At 40.2% G+C, this 18348-nt stretch overlaps 1 protein-coding gene across 6 annotated transcripts in view; it reads right to left on the bottom strand.

Moving 5' to 3' along the window:
* Positions 1-18348, bottom strand: part of MAGI2 (membrane associated guanylate kinase, WW and PDZ domain containing 2) — a 1482569-nt gene that overhangs the window by 108337 nt on the left and 1355884 nt on the right. For all 6 annotated transcript variants that reach the window (XM_032761229.2, XM_032761230.2, XM_032761232.2 and 3 more), the window contains 4 exons: positions 12521-12706; positions 10389-10560; positions 4664-4883; positions 3162-3305 (listed from right to left, as the gene is read on the bottom strand). In XM_032761229.2, the coding sequence (XP_032617120.1) occupies positions 3162-3305; positions 4664-4883; positions 10389-10560; positions 12521-12706 (722 nt within the window). The remainder of the gene's footprint in view (positions 1-3161; positions 3306-4663; positions 4884-10388; positions 10561-12520; positions 12707-18348) is intronic.

The raw sequence follows: 18348 nt of genomic DNA, 5'->3' as shown, positions 1-18348 counted from the left end.
GCTAAATAGGCAAACACAAATGGTACTCAGCTGCAGGTGATGAAGTTATGAAATAGTTCTTTTTCATCATAAAAATACATTTTATGGAAATGCAAACTATATTACACTTTTATGGAAACAGGAAAATATTTTACCATTTTAAGAGCAAACTTGATCTCCTTTCAGATTTCTCTTTTAACTTGACTCTCAGATTTTTAATTAAGCACTTAGAATTTCTATTCTTTCCCTCCAAATGTCTCCTGATTTCTTACATTCCTTGTTTTACTGAGCTTCGCCAATATTATTTTTTATGTTCATTATTTTTTGCCTGTGTTCTCTATTTAGTTTTGGTTTTAATTAGGTTATATTCCTAGGAGCTTTGTATCAGAGATTTTATTCACTAGCTATGAAAATTTCATCCCTCCCAATTTTATTAGGCTACTTTACAAACATGAGTCTTCATTTTATAAACAGATCCAGTAATATTTTCTAATAATTTGTTATCATTTTCCTTAAAATCTGAATGTCCATTGTGTTTCTCTTATGACGCCAGCCTTCTTGACTGACTGGACAAAAGCAATCAGACGTGACAATGATGTATCTCTATTTATTATTCCCCTTATTTTCTGCATTCACAGATTGTGTTTTATTTTATCTATTCAATTTTTAATACATCAGTATTAACTGATGTTGAAAAACCATCTAGTATAATAATTAAAGTCAAAACTTGCTACTCTCCACTGGTTTTTTGATAAAGTGAATACAGTAGTTCCCCCTCATACCTCTTGCATATATTCCAACATCTCCAGTGGATGCCTGAAATCACAGGCAGAACTAACCCTATATACACTGTTTTCCCTCTACATATCTACGATAAAGTTTAATTTACAAACTAGGCACAGCAAGGGATCAAAAACAATAAAAAAAAGAACAATTATAACAAAATGCCAGCATCACTACTCTTGCACTTTGGGGCCATTAATAAGTAAAATAACAGTTACTTGAACACGGGCAGTGCGATACCATGATAGTCAATCTGATAATCCAGAGGGCTGCTGAGTAACCAATGGGCAGGTAGCATCTACAGTATGGATAAAGGGCTGTTTCACCTTCTGGGAAGGACAAAATTTCAGCACAATACTTACAAAGCTGCACAATTTAAAATTTATAATTATTTCTGAAAAATTTTATGTAATATTTTTGGATTGCAGTTGACACAGGTATCTATAATAAAACCTCGGAAGGTAAAACCTCAGAGTTTCACCTGAAGAGCTTCCTAAAACATAGCCTGGTGACCCCACTCCTAGAATTTCTGATTCAGCAGGTTTGGGTGGGGCTAGAGAATCTGCATTTCTACCAAGTTTCCAGGTGATGCTGATGCCAGGAACCATGCTGAGAACCATTGCTCTGGCTTAAATTCTGTAAGAAAGAGGCATCTTTTCCTGCAAGGCTATTTCTCTATTTAGGCTTCTTTGCCTTGGGAGTACTGTGTATATCCAGCAGCGAGTCATTTAGACCCCTTGTTAAAATACATGGCCACTGTTTGTAACCTACAGAGACCAGCCCTGTAGTCCACCATGGGTCTCTATCTCTCACAGGGCTCTGGCCATTTTGCACGTGGTCTTCCTGCTGTGTTTCACCTGCACTGGAAAGATAATTTTGTTTTACTTAACTGCTTGTGAGCTGGCCTTACAGCAGGTTAAGAAAGTGTCCTTCTGGCTTATAGGGAAGCTGTAGAGCCAGGAAACCATGTGGAGTCCCATCTTCAAATCAGGGCTAGATGGGATAAGAGGAGGCTGGTGCTAGATCAGGGCGAGGGCTGCCAGCCTCTGGTGTCAGCCCTGCCTGGGTTTAAATTCCAACTCGGATGCTTCCCAGCTGTCATGGTGGGAGGGAGAAACAAAGACATGATGTGCATGCCTTCTGCTTTTGGACTGTGGATAATCCCCTGACTTGGAAATGCGTATCATAGAAATATAGACTTGGTGGTAGAAATAGCAGATTCAGCCGTCAGGGAAAATTGGTTGGTGAGGCTCTGCACAAAAACCCGAGGTTCCGGAACCCCAAAGCCACGGCTTTTCTTTATTAACTTAAAGAGGCAGGAGGGAGGGCAAGAATAAATTCTAGATTTTATTCATACACACACACGCACACACACACACACACACACACACAGAGAGAGAGAGAGAGAGAGAGAAAGAGACTAATATTTTATATTGTTAACAAGCTTTGTTTTGTACCCTTAAATGAAGAATCTGTTACCCATCAATCAGATGCCTCAAAGTAATTATTAAATGAAAAGATCTACTCTTAACTTATACTCTAATTGGAAAATTTCTAGCTGCTGTCTTTTTTTTTTTTTTTCCTTGAGACAGAGTCTCACTCTGTTGCCCAGGCTGGAGTGCAGTGGTGCAATCTTGGCTCACTGCAACCTCTGCCTCCCTGGGCTCAAGCGATTCTCCTGCCTCAGCCTCCTGAGTAGCTAGGACTACAGGCGCCCGCCACCATACCCGGCTAATTTTTTTTGTATTTTTAGTAGAGATGGGGTTTCACAGTGTTAGCCAGGTTGTTCTCAATCTCTTGGCCTTGTGATCCACCTGCCTCAGCCTCCCAAAGTGCTGGGATTACCGGTGGGAGCCACCACGCCCGGCCCCTGCTGTCATTTTTAAGAACAACCTGTATCCAAGAAGCCAAATCCCTTTTTCTCCTAATGCTTCTGTCTGCCCAGTTTCAAACCAAAAGACCAGTCAACACAAAGGAAAAATTTCCCAAAAGTCCCGCAAAACCATGTGATTAATCAATATGGGGGAAAAAGCACAAAACTAAAAATAAATTTCAAAAGATTCAACCTTAATCAAAACAGAATCATCAAAGCATGGAAAGAATTATGGAGCAATAATGTTTCCTTTTCAAGCTATTTCTTAGATTTCTTTCATTTGCTCTTTAGAAACATAGCACTTAATTGAGGTTAATCAATTAGAAGGTCATCAGCAGAAAAATGAGAATGAGAGATATTATAAAATAGCATGTGGCCAAACCTTTAAGAAACTGGGTGATCATGAACTAGAAAGAGGGCAAACCTACAGGAACCCTGCTTGACAGCATGCTTCAGTACTCTTCCAATACCACAGTCGGTTTTTCTTTCAAAATTAAGCAATTCTATAAAAAGAGACTGTTCTTACCCTCATCCTCCCATTCCTTATTGCTGGTCCATCTTCTGCCAGTCTCAACACATACAAATCCATTTTGTATTCCCTTCCTCCACGAATGCTGAATCCAAATCCTTTGGCTCCTTTCTCCATGTCCACAGTGAAATAATCAAAATCCTTTGGGGTTGGGGAGAAAATGGAATAAATAATTATTTAGTTATCAGAGAAGCTTCTGTGGCTAGTCTCTGTGTTCTCCTTCTGTCTCTTAGTTAATGTATTCCAAATGACATGATGTTCGGAGAAGTCGTAATCTGACTTCATAAACTATCCATATGAAAGACAAAATTCCAAAGGTTTGAGCAGGCCACAGCACAGTTTACTTGGTCATCAAAGAATTACTGTGTAGCTTGTTTACTTTGGTATTCATCAGTTTACTTGGCAAATGTGGAATGATTACAGATAGGCCTGAGTGACATCATCTCTCCTTTTACTTTTCTCATTCACTGCTGCTGAGCACCATAAATAAATGTCAGGTGTGTGTGTGTGTGTGTGTGTGTGTATACAAATTACAGAGTTTGCTGATTAGAAAAGTGAAATTTAGTGGGATCTGATAATTAGTTCTCTCAGTTGCACAGACTATTGAATATCAAGTTGGAATGTACAAAATCAATTTCTCTTTTACCTAAAATGCAGTATGTCCAAGATTCTCTGATCTTCACTATTCTTAAAATCTTTGGGCATAAAGTTGATCTTCAATTCATAATAAAACACAATGTAATCTGATAGAGTTGAGATTGTACTTAATTTATATCTTGATATGTAGTTATGAAGTAGGAAATATTTTCTAGATACCAAACTCTGGTCTTGACTCTTTTCTTAAATGTTGAATCCTCATCCTGGCCTGTAAGGAAGACTCTCCCTTCAGGAAACTGAATCTCAGAGAAGTTAAGGAAGTTGACATGAAGCACACCAACAAATAATCATAACAACTGTGACACTGGTTGTGTAGACAGAGAGTTGTTGGCTGTGGCAGATGCTACACTCTGGATTGTGAAGCCAGGCCTGGTTTTATTCTCATGCACAGGGGCTTGGCCCTTTATCACAGAGTGGCAGGTAGGAGGCCACGTAAAAAACTATGGACCTAAAATACCTCCACTGCTAGCATCCATAAAATTTTCTGCATTAGCAGCACTCTCCGAGGTCCCAGGTTAGAGCCTTTTTAAAACTTTGACAAGGAAATGTACAGGGAGTTAGCTAGCATTAGCAGGGATTAGTTTATTCCATTACTACTCATCCACTATTTATTTGTGTATTTATCCATATTTATTTAATTGTCCCGCTTTATTCTGAAATAGATTTATTTATCGAGCATGTTTTTGAGGATGCAGGTGTTACCCCGATGTTACCAGAACTAGGAATAGAACTTCAGCTCTATATCCCAGACAGGTACTCTTTCCTCTGCCTCTCCTATTTCATTCCTTGCAGTTCTCTGGAAGCCTTGGTCAGGGCCCACCCTGCTCTCCGGGACGAGGTACCTGGGGTTGCCTGTAGTCCGACAGAGGGTACTGCCTGGTGTCGGGGGAGTGCTGCCTGTAGTCCAGCAGGGGAGGCTGCCTGTAGTCCAAGGGCGGGGGCTGCTGGTAGTCCCCTCCTGGGGGTTGCCTGTAGTCCAGCGGGGGCTGCCTGTAGTCTGTGAATGGAGGCTGTCGGATGTCTGGTTTCACATCTTGCCTTGCTTTCACTTCCGACCTGTAACTAAATCAATGGAAATGGGATTTGCTTTGGTAACTCTGCATTCTAAAGAGACTAGAGTGATCACATGGCCTCCAGAGGTGGTCCAGCCATGACAGCTCACACAAACCACTCCTCTTGGTGGTCCTGTTGGATGTTCAGGATTATGAGAAGGTTAAATATTATTTAAAAATCTCTGACAAATGCCATATTGTATACTTTTTGTTTGGCTCCTTACGAAGTCAAGATAAAAATGATGGTTCAACCAGAACCTTGTGGAAAACGACTCATGGATGTTCCTCTTTGACTTTGGCTATTTAAAAACTGTACAGCCACAGCAAATCAAGGGATTGAAGCACTGAACTATACAAACCAAAACATCAGCCTGTCTTAACACCAGTGAACCAACCTTCCTCTCTCACTCTTACTTTTTTCTCTCACACACACCCCTTGGCAGATCATTCATTACTTCATAAAAACATGATTGAAGTGATCTCTAAATACATTACAAATACACAATCAAAGGCTATTTTAACCTACTGAGTTGGGTCTTTTTGAATATTTTACAGAGGTTAAAGGAGTGATGGTAAAATTTAATCACCAACTACAAACCAAGTGGCAAGTCATCGGATCATTGGTAAAACTGGAAACATATTACACAGAGGTAATACTAGATCATAGCTATCAAGATTAGCATCAAATACTACTGTGGTCATAAGATGCAAGAGAAGGCAAAAATGTTTATGTCCAACATTTATCTCTTGCTTGCTTCTAGATACTAGTTACGAATGAAATAAACACAGAGACCAGAGCTAGGAGTTTAGCATTGTTTTGTGAATCCAAACTGCTTTAAGCTGAGGGGGTTACTAGTTTCAAAAGAAATAGCCAATCTCTACCATTATGGGATCATTAATAAGGTGAACCGAAAAATTATCACCATGGTATGGAGGCCACTTAATTCTGTTGTTCATTGCCTATTGCCATGGTAACAGTCTATAATGAGCTACCCAGGGATGTAGGTAGATTGAAAAAATACATTCTACACAGTAACAATTTTATCTAAAATTAATTGGAGAGTATGAGGAATTGAGGAAATATTTAGCAGTGAGAAAAGCTCAAATGTGTCAGGACAACTAGTGCAAACCAGTAGAATTCTTAACTTTAAAAGAGTCTAGATTTTTTTCTTTTTTAAACTGGCTTATGGTCTTACTGATGCTGATTAGTATTAAGTATTTTTAAAAATCACTTGCCTGAACAATTGCCATTAGCGTAATCTAATATTCGGCGAGGTCACACTGAAAGTGCGTGGCAATAGATGTGTTTGTTTGGGGCTCCTTAGAAGGGGGTTAGTAATGTAGTTATTTTAATCAACCCTTTGAGTAGGTCCCTTTTATTACTTAACCCTGCAGAGGAGAGGCATTCCTTTTGTGAGCTGCATAATTTTGGCTTTGCTTTATACCTCAATTGTCCACTCGCCTACTGAGAGCATGCATGCTGAGAATAGAATTATTTAAAATATACTTTGAATAAGATGCTTAACTATGCAAATGCATGCATTAAAAAGAATTGAACTGGGTGACATTTGTCAGTGTGTGTTGGTTCCTTTCTGGAAATAGCTTGTTTGGTGGTTTGGATTTCACACTGTTTTAAGTTACAGCACAGTCACTTTATTTCCATGATCTGTATGGTATTAATATGCAATATCCATTGTGTGCTCAATTTCCAACCAAATGTGTCATGAGGTATGGCCAAAGAGGGTGAAATGTAAGAATCTCCCCCAAAGTAACATAAACGACTGAAAATAGGAGCAGATGAAACTTTCAAAATTCTCATCCAGGCCATCAAGCACTTAAACTATATTCTACCCAGTGTCATGTGTCAGGATTTTAAGTTAAACTACACATTGAAGAATTCTGTAATAAGGAAAACATACTAAATTTTTTATGAGTGTTGCTAACTTTTAAGTGAATAATATACCAGCTAGGGCAAAAAATTATGTTTCTTTGAATGTGTGAAACACTTTAAGGAAAACTCAGGATTATTTTTAAAAACTGGCTCTCTAAAGTTCTTTTACTTCTGAAAGAAGATCATCAATATAACCCTTCATAGCTATTAATTCCATTGCTAAAGAGACTTTAGAAATGATAAAACCAGACTGCTAATGGTAAGTTCTAGCAGGTTTTTTGTGGTATGAAAAATTTCCAGAACAAAGAAATGCTGCCCATGGTGAGAATACACATCTCGTGGGCCCTTTAAGAATCACCTCCAGCCAGGTGCGGTGGCTCATGCCTGTAATCCCAGCACTTTGGGAGGCCGAGGCAGGCGGATCACCTGAGATGGGGAGCTCCAGACCAGCCTGACCAATATGGAGAAACCCCGTCTCTACTAAAAATACAAAGTTAGCCGGGCGTGGTGGCACATGCCTGTAATCCCAGCTACTAGGGAGGCTGAGGCAGGAGAATCGCTTGAACCTGGGAGGCAGAGGTTGCGGTGAGCTGAGATCGCACTGTTGCACTCCAGCCTGGGCAACAAGAGCGAAACTCCATCTCAAAAAAAAAAAAAAAAAAAAAAAAAAAGAATCACTTCCAGTCCTGAGCATCTAGAGTTCAAAGTCTGTGAAAGAAGTCAATTTCCAATGCTGTTTCACTGACCTTGCCATTTTAAACTGCAAATATCAATTGCCCTTGCTAGAGAAGGTGAACTCTGCTATTTATACTTAGTTTTGAAATACATTCCATAACGGCTCTTCTGTTGTCTTCAACAAATGCTTCTCCTTGAATAGCGCTTTTGCTTATCTTCATATTAAACATACTTTATGCTTCCTGATCACACGCCCAAAAGATGTTAAAGGACTGAGAAATCGGGAGAAGTGTATGGGGTCTCATGGGAAGCCAATCCAAGAGTAAATACGACAGGAAAAAATATCACTGATTCGAACTCAACACAGACATTTGCAAGCAGATTGCCATTTTATTTTATCCCGCTCTAACATGGGAATGGGCTGAATTTGACATGTAGGTGGGCACTCCTTGTACAAATGAAGAAATAGGAAACTCATACCGTGCACTTGGCATATAAACTGTCTTGGAGACATCTCCAGCCTGATCTAAAAAAATGGCAAAGAGTTTTCCCTCTGATACCATGATCATCTTTAAATGCAATTGGGAAAAATGTTTCTGGTACCTGTAAGATTACTGAATCTCTTCATTCATATGCAAATGAGCCACCACCAACAATCACAGAGTTCAGCCAGGAAACCTGAGTGCCAGCAAAGGGCCCTAGAGTTGGAGTGGGCACTTCCTGGGCTGTTAACATACTAATGGAAGCAAAATATCTTAGAAGCGATGTAGTAGTAGAAGAAGCAGAATACCTTAGAACTCTGGGCAAATATGTTGGTGACTTACAAACATTTGGATTAGGTCAATCTGAATCCCAGAGTTAGGAATATTTCATTCTGCAGTCAGGATGTCTGAAGACCACTGCTTCTGTGATAGGGAACAAGGTATCCCAGTTGTGAGCTGGTAGCAGATGGGACATGACAGTGGCTGTATCCAGCTGTTGTCCTCCCCTCAGAGCTATAGCACACCAGGGATGAGCTCACCCACTCAAGGCTGGGAGCAAGAGCCATGTCCAGGGAAATCTGACTCTGGAAAGGAGAATGGAATGTGGCTGCGAGATTAATCGACAGCGGCAAGAAGAGTCTGAAGCTGGCTCGGGGACTGCTGGGGTGCTCAAGTCCTTCCTCTTGAGTCTAAGATGAATTCTGGGGAAAGCCAGTGCAATCTGTTGAAGTGATAGATGCTGAGAGCAAACACATCTGGGGCTCATTACCGAGACACTCAGGACCTACCCTTCTTATGGATTGTCAAATTCTCACCTCTGCATCATTTTCTTTATGGGGCTTTTCTCTTCCTTGCATATATTAAAAACATAAGCAGCTGAGGACAATCAGACATTTACTTTTCTATGAAAGCAAATGGGCAATCAGTAGAATGAGGCTTTGTAGAAATACCACCTGTGGCACAGGGAACACAGTTTGCTTTGCAACAATGTGAATGATGAACCCAGAGAGTTCTGGGAATCAAAAACAGAGTCTCACTTCATCTTCACCATCATGGGAGGAGAGGGATGGGAAGCAGATGTTCAGAAAACATTAGAATCATTAAAAAGGCCAGTGAGGGGTTTGTATTCAGAGGTGTTTCTGTGAGTTGTTCTGTTTTTGTTTTTTTGTTGTTGTTGTTGTTTCCCACGGAAAGGGAGAAAGCATCATGGGAACATGATGCTTTTTAATGGCTCAACCCAACCCAGGCTCCCTGTTATATACAAGTCACAATAAGAAGACAATGTTGTTCTTATGACAGTCTTTTTCTGGAAGTTCATATTGTCTTATTCATTAGTCTATGATGCCTATCTCTAATACTATGTGTGGAATAGAAGACCCTCATTAGATTGTGGGTAGGAGGATGGAAGGTTATTATAATCAGTAAAAATGCTAATATATTTTATTTTTGAGACAGAGTCTCACTCTGTCACCCAGGCTGGAGTATAATGGGAACGTTCTCAGCTCACTGCAGCCTCCGCCTCCTGGGCTCAAGTGATTCTCCTGCCTCAGCCTCCCAAGTAGTTGGGACTACAGGCGTGTACCACCACGACCGGCTAACTTTTGTATTTTTTGTAGAGATGGGGTTTCCCCACGTTGCTCAGGCTGCTCTTGAACTCCTGGGCTCAAGCAATCCTCACACCTCGGTTTCCCAAAGTGCTGGGATTATAGGCGTGAGCCACCACACTGGTGCTAATATTTACTAATGCCTACAAATCCTTCAACATTCTCCCCACCTCCACATCATCATCACTCTCTGAGCCATGACTTTTGTGGTTCAATGGATGTCTGCAGCCACCTCCTAACTGCTTAACCTGCATTCACCCTGCCAGCCTCCTGTCTGCGCTCTGCAGGGCAGACCGAGAGGCCTTCTTATAAAGCAAATCCAATGATAACAGTCCACAGCTGAAGACTCTTCAATGACTTCCCGCTGCACTTAAAGATCAAAACATTAAGTAAGCATGCTTACAATGCCCTTTAGGGTGGGCCCCAGCCACCCTGACTGGCTTAATCTCACATCATAGGAGATTAAAGAACGAGAAGAAGGTGGTCTCCTTCTGCCACCCCCATATATTGGCCGCATTTCCATTGTTCATACTGCATGCTTGCTCCCGCCAGAGGCCTCTGAGTGTGTTCTTCAGTCTGGACTCCCTTTAACATGCTCTTCAGCTGTTAAGCCCTACTCATCTGCAACCGCCCACCATTTCTGCAGGAAAGCATCTCTCTTTGTGAAGGACAGACACTCAGCTATCTTTACTAATAAAACCATATCTATAACACACACAACCTCAAAATCACACAAAGGTACACACAGCGATTTCTACTTTATGAAAATCTCTCTCTCTGCCTGTCCTGTGCTGTCCCCAAATGCTCCCTTCTCTCCCCACCCCATGACCTCTCAGAATCACAAAAGTCAGAGGAAATTTTACCTATTTTCGTGTCCTTGCAGCTGAAGTGGTTGAGGTGGTGCTGGCTGGGCGACAGGGCTGTTGGGGGTGGCTGGGCTTGGCTGGGCCAGGGGACTCTGCTGTGCCAGGGGACTCTGCTGCGCCATGGGACTCTGCTTCTCTGAGCTGGGTGCCGAGGTGGGGCTGTTGAGCTCTGCGATGGAGAACCAAAGCAGCAGATGCTGTCAGGTTAGCATTGACAAGGGGAAAGAGGTGACCAGAGGCAGTGACTTTGCCTCTGCTGATGGCTCAGGCTTTGGTTATTTTCGTTTCCGCTAGGTTTTTAGATAGCAGGTTAATCTTATCAAGTTCTAATACCATTTCTGATATTTGTGTTGTTTCATTAATGATCACTGCAGAATAAGACTATGAACAGTATCTTGTCATTCTGCCAGAAGAAAAGATTACCAAACAACCTTGTAAAACTATGAAAAAAATAATTCAAAGGACTAAGCTCTGAAACATACTCTATTTTCTCAGCATCGCTTGCTGAGAGAAAATGGATCCGCCACCACTTTTTGCTTGTAATAAACAGCCTGAAGAGTCTTCCAAAGTGTGGATAAGGAACGAACCATAAAAAGAAAAATGTTTTTTACAATCTTTTCCTCATCCCTTGTCAGTCTTATTGCCTCATAGCCCACTGGACTCCACATTTTTCCAGAAAGAATAAAGAACGCTGGACACAGGAAGATTCACAAAACTGTTCTTTTAAATAATTGCTTCTGGACTTCTTTCCTAATAACATCAAATTTTCAACTGAAATTGACTCTATATATTGGAATAAGGGCCCAACAGACACATTCCAGACTCGGAAAACTGAGAAGCATTTAGACTTTCAGTGAGCAATTTTGTTTGCAGTTAATTTCCATTGAATAGCTTATACATGTTGGTGTCTGCAGATAGTAGGTTAAAAAGCAGCATGGCCATTTTTCTTTTCTCTCTCTCTTTTTTTGATTGGGTAAGAAAAGGGAGGTGATCTATTAGCATTCCCCTATAAACTCTTCTTCTCCCCCTTTTTTTTCCCCACAGTCCAAATCTTTTAATTCCTTCTCCATTTATATCAAGGTTTCCCAGACTCAGCACTGTTGGCATTTTGGGTGTTGTAATTCTTTCCTGTGGGCGGCTGTCCTGTGCATTTTAGGATGGTTGGCAGCATCCCTGGTCTCCACCCACTAGATGCCAGCAGCATGCCCACCTCAATCAAGACAGTCAAAAATGCCTCCAGACTTTACCAAATGTCCCTGGGGGGACACAACCACACCCGTTGAGAACTACTGTTTTATATTTAAAGTCAAGTGGCTGTTTAGCCATTTGCTGCCTACATGTCAGATAATCCTAAAATGGAATTGGGGGCTGAATAAAACAGAGGGTACCAAGTTGACTGAGCCCATCAGCCTCTGTGTGGGACACTCATCAGTGAGCTCCAGAAATGGAATTCTTCAATATTGTTGATGAGTCAGCAGCCAGAAACTAGTCATGAACCCACTGTCTCTGGAAATGGTGAATTTTCGGTGCAGTGATATTCACAGCTCCATGACCCCTTAGGGCATGGTTATGAATTGTGATGTTCACTACTCTTTTGAGCCTCAGGGGGGAGTCCTTGTACAGACAAATTCAAAAGGCTCAGTGGGAATTTAAAATTCTTATCAGATGCAACATTTTCTAAATGAGCTCTCCTTATACCACAAAACTTCATGTTTTCAAAATCAATCTGACTTTGAGGAATCCTCTAGAGATTTACTGTTAACATAAATATTTTTTTTACATTTGTAACTCTGTCACCTCTGTTGAATGAATTCTGACTTAATATAACCATAAAAGCGGGGGCCCACAGGGAATGATTGAATAATCTGGCGTCTTGGAATTCACACTATTTAGCCTGCAATACCACATAGCTTGACCTCTGAATGAAACAGGTACTGAGTAAACAGGATATGGATTGTAACTGAGTGTGAGTTTTTGCAAAAGTGGAAATAATAATCAACCTCTGACACTCTGACACCACAGTGACGGCAGGCAGGTACACTCCACGACCCTGGCGGGCAGGCTGAGAACAGCCGGTGAGTGTGTCCATATGTTGACCGCCTCTCTGCAAGGCTGCCTCAGGCACTCACCCTCCTGAGGAATGATGCGAAGGGTGACACTAAGACCTGCATCCTTGATGAGCTTCACGATGTCAGCGTGAGGCATGTTGATGATAGACTGGCCATTCACTGCTAGGATCCGGTCTCCCACTTTTAGTTTTGCACAGCGATCTGCAGGACTCCCATCAATGATGCGTCCGATTTTATGGGGCACAGCTAAAAAAACCCCAACAGAAATAGGTATCAGGGACATCACCAATACATGTTCTTTCAGTCCCAGCCCCAAAGGAAACAATGAAATGTCAGAATTCCTTCCTTCGTCAGTGTATTTGCCTTTTGAAATCACACTAATTTCTATCAAATGGGGTCCTGTGCATACTACTGAGACCAAAGTTTCTAAATTCAAGTCCTTTGCAGTGATAGGCCAATTCCAAACACAGACCAGGGGTTCTCAAACTTTGGGGTGATCATAATTAACTTAGAGTTAAAAAGACAGCTATTTGGGCCTTACTGGGGACCATCTGAATTAGAATGTCCAGGCAGGAGGTGAGGACCATGAATTTCTAAGAAGCTTCTAGGGAGATTCCAATATATATGAGTGTTTGAGGACCACATAGAACTTTGTGCCCCATGAGCTCATATTCTAGAGACAATAATCAATAATTTAAGAAAGCTACAATAAATGCCAGAAATTCAATTTCTACCCTTTTATTATTTTATTGAGAGGAGAAAACAAGGAAGGAAAGAAATATGTGTTAACATGGGTAGTAGCCACTTGGTAAAGAAGTTATAACCACCTTCCCACTCATGTACTAAGCTATAAAGGTTGGTGTGTTGTCACATCTTACCTCTTCTTTTTGATTTCCTTTTACATGGTGCTGATATCTTGCTAATGTCTGATATATAATGCATTTATTCAAATCTATAATGCCATGGATGGTAAGACACACCTTTATTTTATATGCCATGGGGGAAAAAAAAAGAAACACTGCTAACTAAATAATGATGCTCCATTGACTATAAGATGCACTCCAACTGTCAAAATATTAAAATATAAAAATGTTTAGGATTGGTAAAATGTTACATGTCTTTTAAAAACCATGTACACTTCTTTTCTTTCTTTTTTCTTTTTTTTTTTTGAGACGGAGTCTCACTCTGTCGCCCAGGCTGGAGTGCAGTGGCGCGATCTCGGCTCACTGCAAGCTCTGCCTCCCAGGTTCATGCCATTCTCCTGCCTTAGCTTCCCGAGTAGCTGGGACTACAGACACCCACCACCATGCCTGGCTAATTGTTTTGTATTTTTAGTAGAGACGGGGTTTCACTGTGTTTAGCCGGGATGGTCTCGATCTCCTGACCTCATGATCTGCCTGCCTCGGCCTCCCAAAGTGCTGGGATTACAGGCATGAGCCACCATGCCCGGCCTATTTTCTTTTTACTATTTATTTATATGTGTGAGGAGAGCCACACACGTGGGAATACAGATTTTTCCTGGAAGGTTGACTTCAGTGTAAATGTTTAAGTACCTACCAAGATAACTATTTCTGGGGTGGACATCAATAGTATACACTGTGTAAACCCCCTCAAGGAGTTTACCAAACGAGAAACCTATTCCCTTTCCATTCTCCCTTCAAGACTGTGAGCCCCAGCTCAGAAACCTGTCAATAACTCTGTGTCGTTGGTCTCCCTATGGAATCAGGTACTGCTTTGATCTGCAGAAATATGCAAAAACACAATCCACCATTCAGTATGTTTCAGGGATGTCTAGTCCTTGAACTCTCAATCTTGCACATGCTTTACAGCGAAAGGCAGAACATTAGCTAATAACCATGGCAAGGAAGGACAATTAGTGAGTTAATGAGCCAGTACCTTGTTCATTCTTCTATTGTGAAAGGTTATAGATAGCATATGAAAATATTGGCTGAGCCTGTGTCCCTGAAGTGAAACTCATCATGTTGGAAACTAAAACACGTTTTTATTTACCATAAGCACTAATGGCTTTAATTAAGAACATCTTACATAGAGCATACTAATGATCATCTTAGAATCTTAGGACAATCAGTATTTTTTCAAGTAGAAATATAAGACCTCATTAATTTACTGATTTTAAAAAAATGATGTAGGCACTGCAAGGTATTTAGGGTTGCAATTATAATTAGGGTGAACTTTAGTTCCTGTTTTTGCCCCCTTTCATGTTCAACAGTGTCCTGGGATGAATGGTTCATCAATGATTTGGTCTCCCTGGCCATAATGTGTATATTGTTATCTGTCCCGTGACCTCTGCAAAATTACCTAACTTCTCTGAGTTTGTTTTTCAACAGTAAAGTTGGTATACTAATAGCATTGACTTCACAGACTGCATCTGAGAATTAAATGAGTTATCATATGTAAAGCGAGTGGAACAATGCCGGACATGTGAGAACTGATCTATAAGTATTAACCGTCATTCTTTTTATTACTATTATCTTTTAAATATTTCTGATATCACTATTAAGGGGTGTGTGTGTGCTTGTGTGTAGGTACCAACTTGGTTTCTTTCCACATGGGGTAAACCTGTAATACTGCTAGAATTGAAGGAACACTTTGCTTACTACAGGATTATATAGAGCAATATCCCCTAAGTATCAACACAGGAAAATAGCTTCAGTTATGAAAGAGATGTGTTGGGTGGATTAGATAGACACTGGGTGAGGTCAAGAGTCTGTGTTCTCTGATTTCACAAAAAAGACGATGTGGCAGGTCTCTGTAGGAAAACATCAACTTGTAAGAGTTTATTATTCAAAGGGAAATCAGCATGATTTAAATCTCTTAATCACCTACATTGAGCCCTACACACATAAACACACACACTTTCATATTTATTGAATGTTATTTGCCATTTTTCTTCCTACCTCTTATGAGTACCTACCTGAGCCAAGCACTGTGCTAAGTGATATATATGTGTGTAGACATGTATATATACATTTAAAAAATATCCTTAACAAATCATATGAAATATTTGATAGCATTACAAGTTTACAGTAGAGGAAACTGAAGCATATAGCAGTTATTAATTTGTCCAAGGTCACATATGCCAAACAGGGCTTAGAACCCCTGTCTATCAGATTTCATAGCCTTTGCTGTTAATGTAGCCACCACCCTGCATCTCTTGACTTTTCTGGCTCAGATCTCTAATCTACTAACTTGCTTTGTGAGTATCTGGTGCTTTTATTTGATGGGTACAGCCTGCCTCTAAGCCAGGAACTAAACACTTCATGAGTGGTCCTGATTCAAGGATGAGTGGAAGTCAGGAACTTTGCCTGAAGCAGGTTCTTTGCTGCAGCTGTCTTTTGATAGGCAAAGTGGGAGGAGGAGAGAGAAGAAAGAGAAGAGGAGAGGAAATTGGACAGCTCTTCAGATCCTGTTTAGTTAGGATGTCACATCATGGTGTCATTCTTTTGTGTGAAGTAATTTCTTTGGGTTTTAGAAATACTGAGTTTTGAAATGAAATTTAAAAACATACTTCAAAACACAAATGGTATTTGGATGATTTTCTGTTTTGACTTATTTATGCCTCTGCTCTCCTCTATTACTGGAGATCATTTAAAATTTATTGGGCATGAAATCCCAAATGTTTGAAAACATAGACACACACACACACACACACACACCCAATTTGTATGCTCAACAACAATGATAAATTATTACTTGTTAATTTCCAGGCACTGTGGAACTTGCTCATTTTAAATCCTTATAGCAATAGTGTGAAGTAGCTGTAAAAGTATAATAATCATGCTAATTTCACTATTAAGAAAACAAGTGTCAAAGGCACAATTCAAATCCTTGCCTATGGCTTCAAACCTTGGGGTTACTCCTTTCTTTTTTGATATGTTGGAGGTTGAAAGCAATTTGAATTATGAAGAGCAAGCATATGACTATTGAGACTTAGTTTGGAAAAGCTTGCAGGTTGAGACTTCAAGATGAAAGTTTCACTGTAAACAGAATTATTTGCTCATGGTAATAACTTAGTTTCAAAGCCATTTTAACTGTATTAGGGTAGTTAGAATAAAAACTAAGATAAAAGACTAGAAATCAAAACAAAAGAATGAAAACTGAAATAAATTCAGTGGTAGACACATAAAATGACTGAGTGACTTGCATAAAATGTAAGTGAGCACACAGTTTAAAAATGTGTCTTCAGTAATTGAAAGTACCTGACGTGGTTTTATTACAAATGTTTTCTATTGGCATTTACTTTAATAAAAACAGTACTTGAAACTCTTGGCAGCTAATGGCAGCCACACTTTTCCTTTACTAGAGTTTTCCCCACATATGTAAGTGCACTGAATGTTGATGTACAACAAATCTCTGACAAGGGATGTGCTCAGACAGGATTCTCTCTGAAAACAAGATGCAGTTCCATTTGCTCAGTGATAAGGTCTACAGAGCCTATGACCTAAGTGCTTTCAGTGCAGTGCTAATGGAATTACAGAGCAAGGAAGAGGCCCTGACCTTGGTTTTTATTATTGGGATGAATGGTACTCATTAATTCCCTGAGAATTGATGACTAAGGTAACTGCCGGAGCACAGTCCATTTAGACAGCATGCCTTGCAGATATCAACTGTCAGGCAGCAACATAAATCAAGTCTTTGGATCAGTCTTCTTGACACAGTGTGCTTAGGATACACAGATATTTGGGAAAAGTTGCAATATGTCATTTGGCTTTGGACATACTGACATTTAGGAAGGAGACAATGTGTCACTAGTCGGAAATTTCCTTTTAATTGAAAATCTCATAAATTATGGAAAAAAAGAAACCCAGCTTTTCTATGTCTTTATTCCTTTATAGATAAAACAATATTGTCTACTTATATTGCAACATGTTTTATATTTTCCCATAGATGAATGAACCCTTTTGACTCTGCTCAATGTACCACACTTGTTTTGGTAGGAATATTCAGAGATAATCAGTTGGATTGGATGTCCTCTAAGTGGGTTTGGAAGGGCTGGATTCTTGGGATCTGTAGCCACACCACTACTGAAAACAGGGATCCTCCCTTTTTTGCTGTTGGATTCTCTTCTGGGACCTTATATAGTCTACCCCGGCTCCTTCCGTCACTAGTCAAAGTGGGCCAATCCAGCCAATGAACTCCTGTTGTTTCTACCTTGGGTCAGTCCCCATAAAGAAGACAGGATGTTTACTTGAAGGACTTTTCTTGCTTTGGTGATAGATTCTTCCTGAAATCCTAAGGGAAGGGATTATTAGATCCCCCTTCTCTCCTCTTTCCTCATTATTTGTCTTGCTGTTTATGTGCATTTCATTTCAGAGAAAGAAAAGTCTGTGACTCATGTTTACATTTAATTATCTTCTTGTTAATAGATCCCACAAAGTGGAGTTATATGTGGAGGACAGTATTAAACAGGGAAAGTGGATTTTGCATCAATCATGCCAAACTTACAAGAGGGAAGTTCCTGAAATGAGCGTGAGAAAAATAAATACTTCAAAGGCAATCGATAGTATAAACTCTCATTAGCTCAGATTTCCATTAATTTGTGAAGGTTAAACAACATGTCATTAGCTTAAAGAGGCAAAGGAAGTTAGTTTGGGTTTAGAATCTGTGACCCGATGTGAAAATAAACGCTTTTTAAAAGTTGGATAATTCCGGTTGTTTTTCTTTCAATAATATGTGAAAATTACCTTCTGTCTAGTTTAAATTTGTGGGTTGGAGCAGAAGGGTCAATTACTACATCAATCAACACATTTCGGAATAGCATCTTCTTAATAACAGGCACTATGCTAGGCCCAGAGGGGAAGGCAATAATAAAGCAACACATGGTATTTGCCCTTAAGAAACTCACTGTCTGGCTGGGGAGACCAGGG

Source organism: Hylobates moloch, unplaced genomic scaffold (assembly GCF_009828535.3).
Source record: "Hylobates moloch isolate HMO894 unplaced genomic scaffold, HMol_V3 SCAFFOLD_1, whole genome shotgun sequence".
NCBI lineage: Eukaryota > Metazoa > Chordata > Mammalia > Primates > Hylobatidae > Hylobates > Hylobates moloch.
Note: the sequence above shows the minus strand (reverse complement) of the source record. Positions and strands in the feature narration are given on the sequence as shown.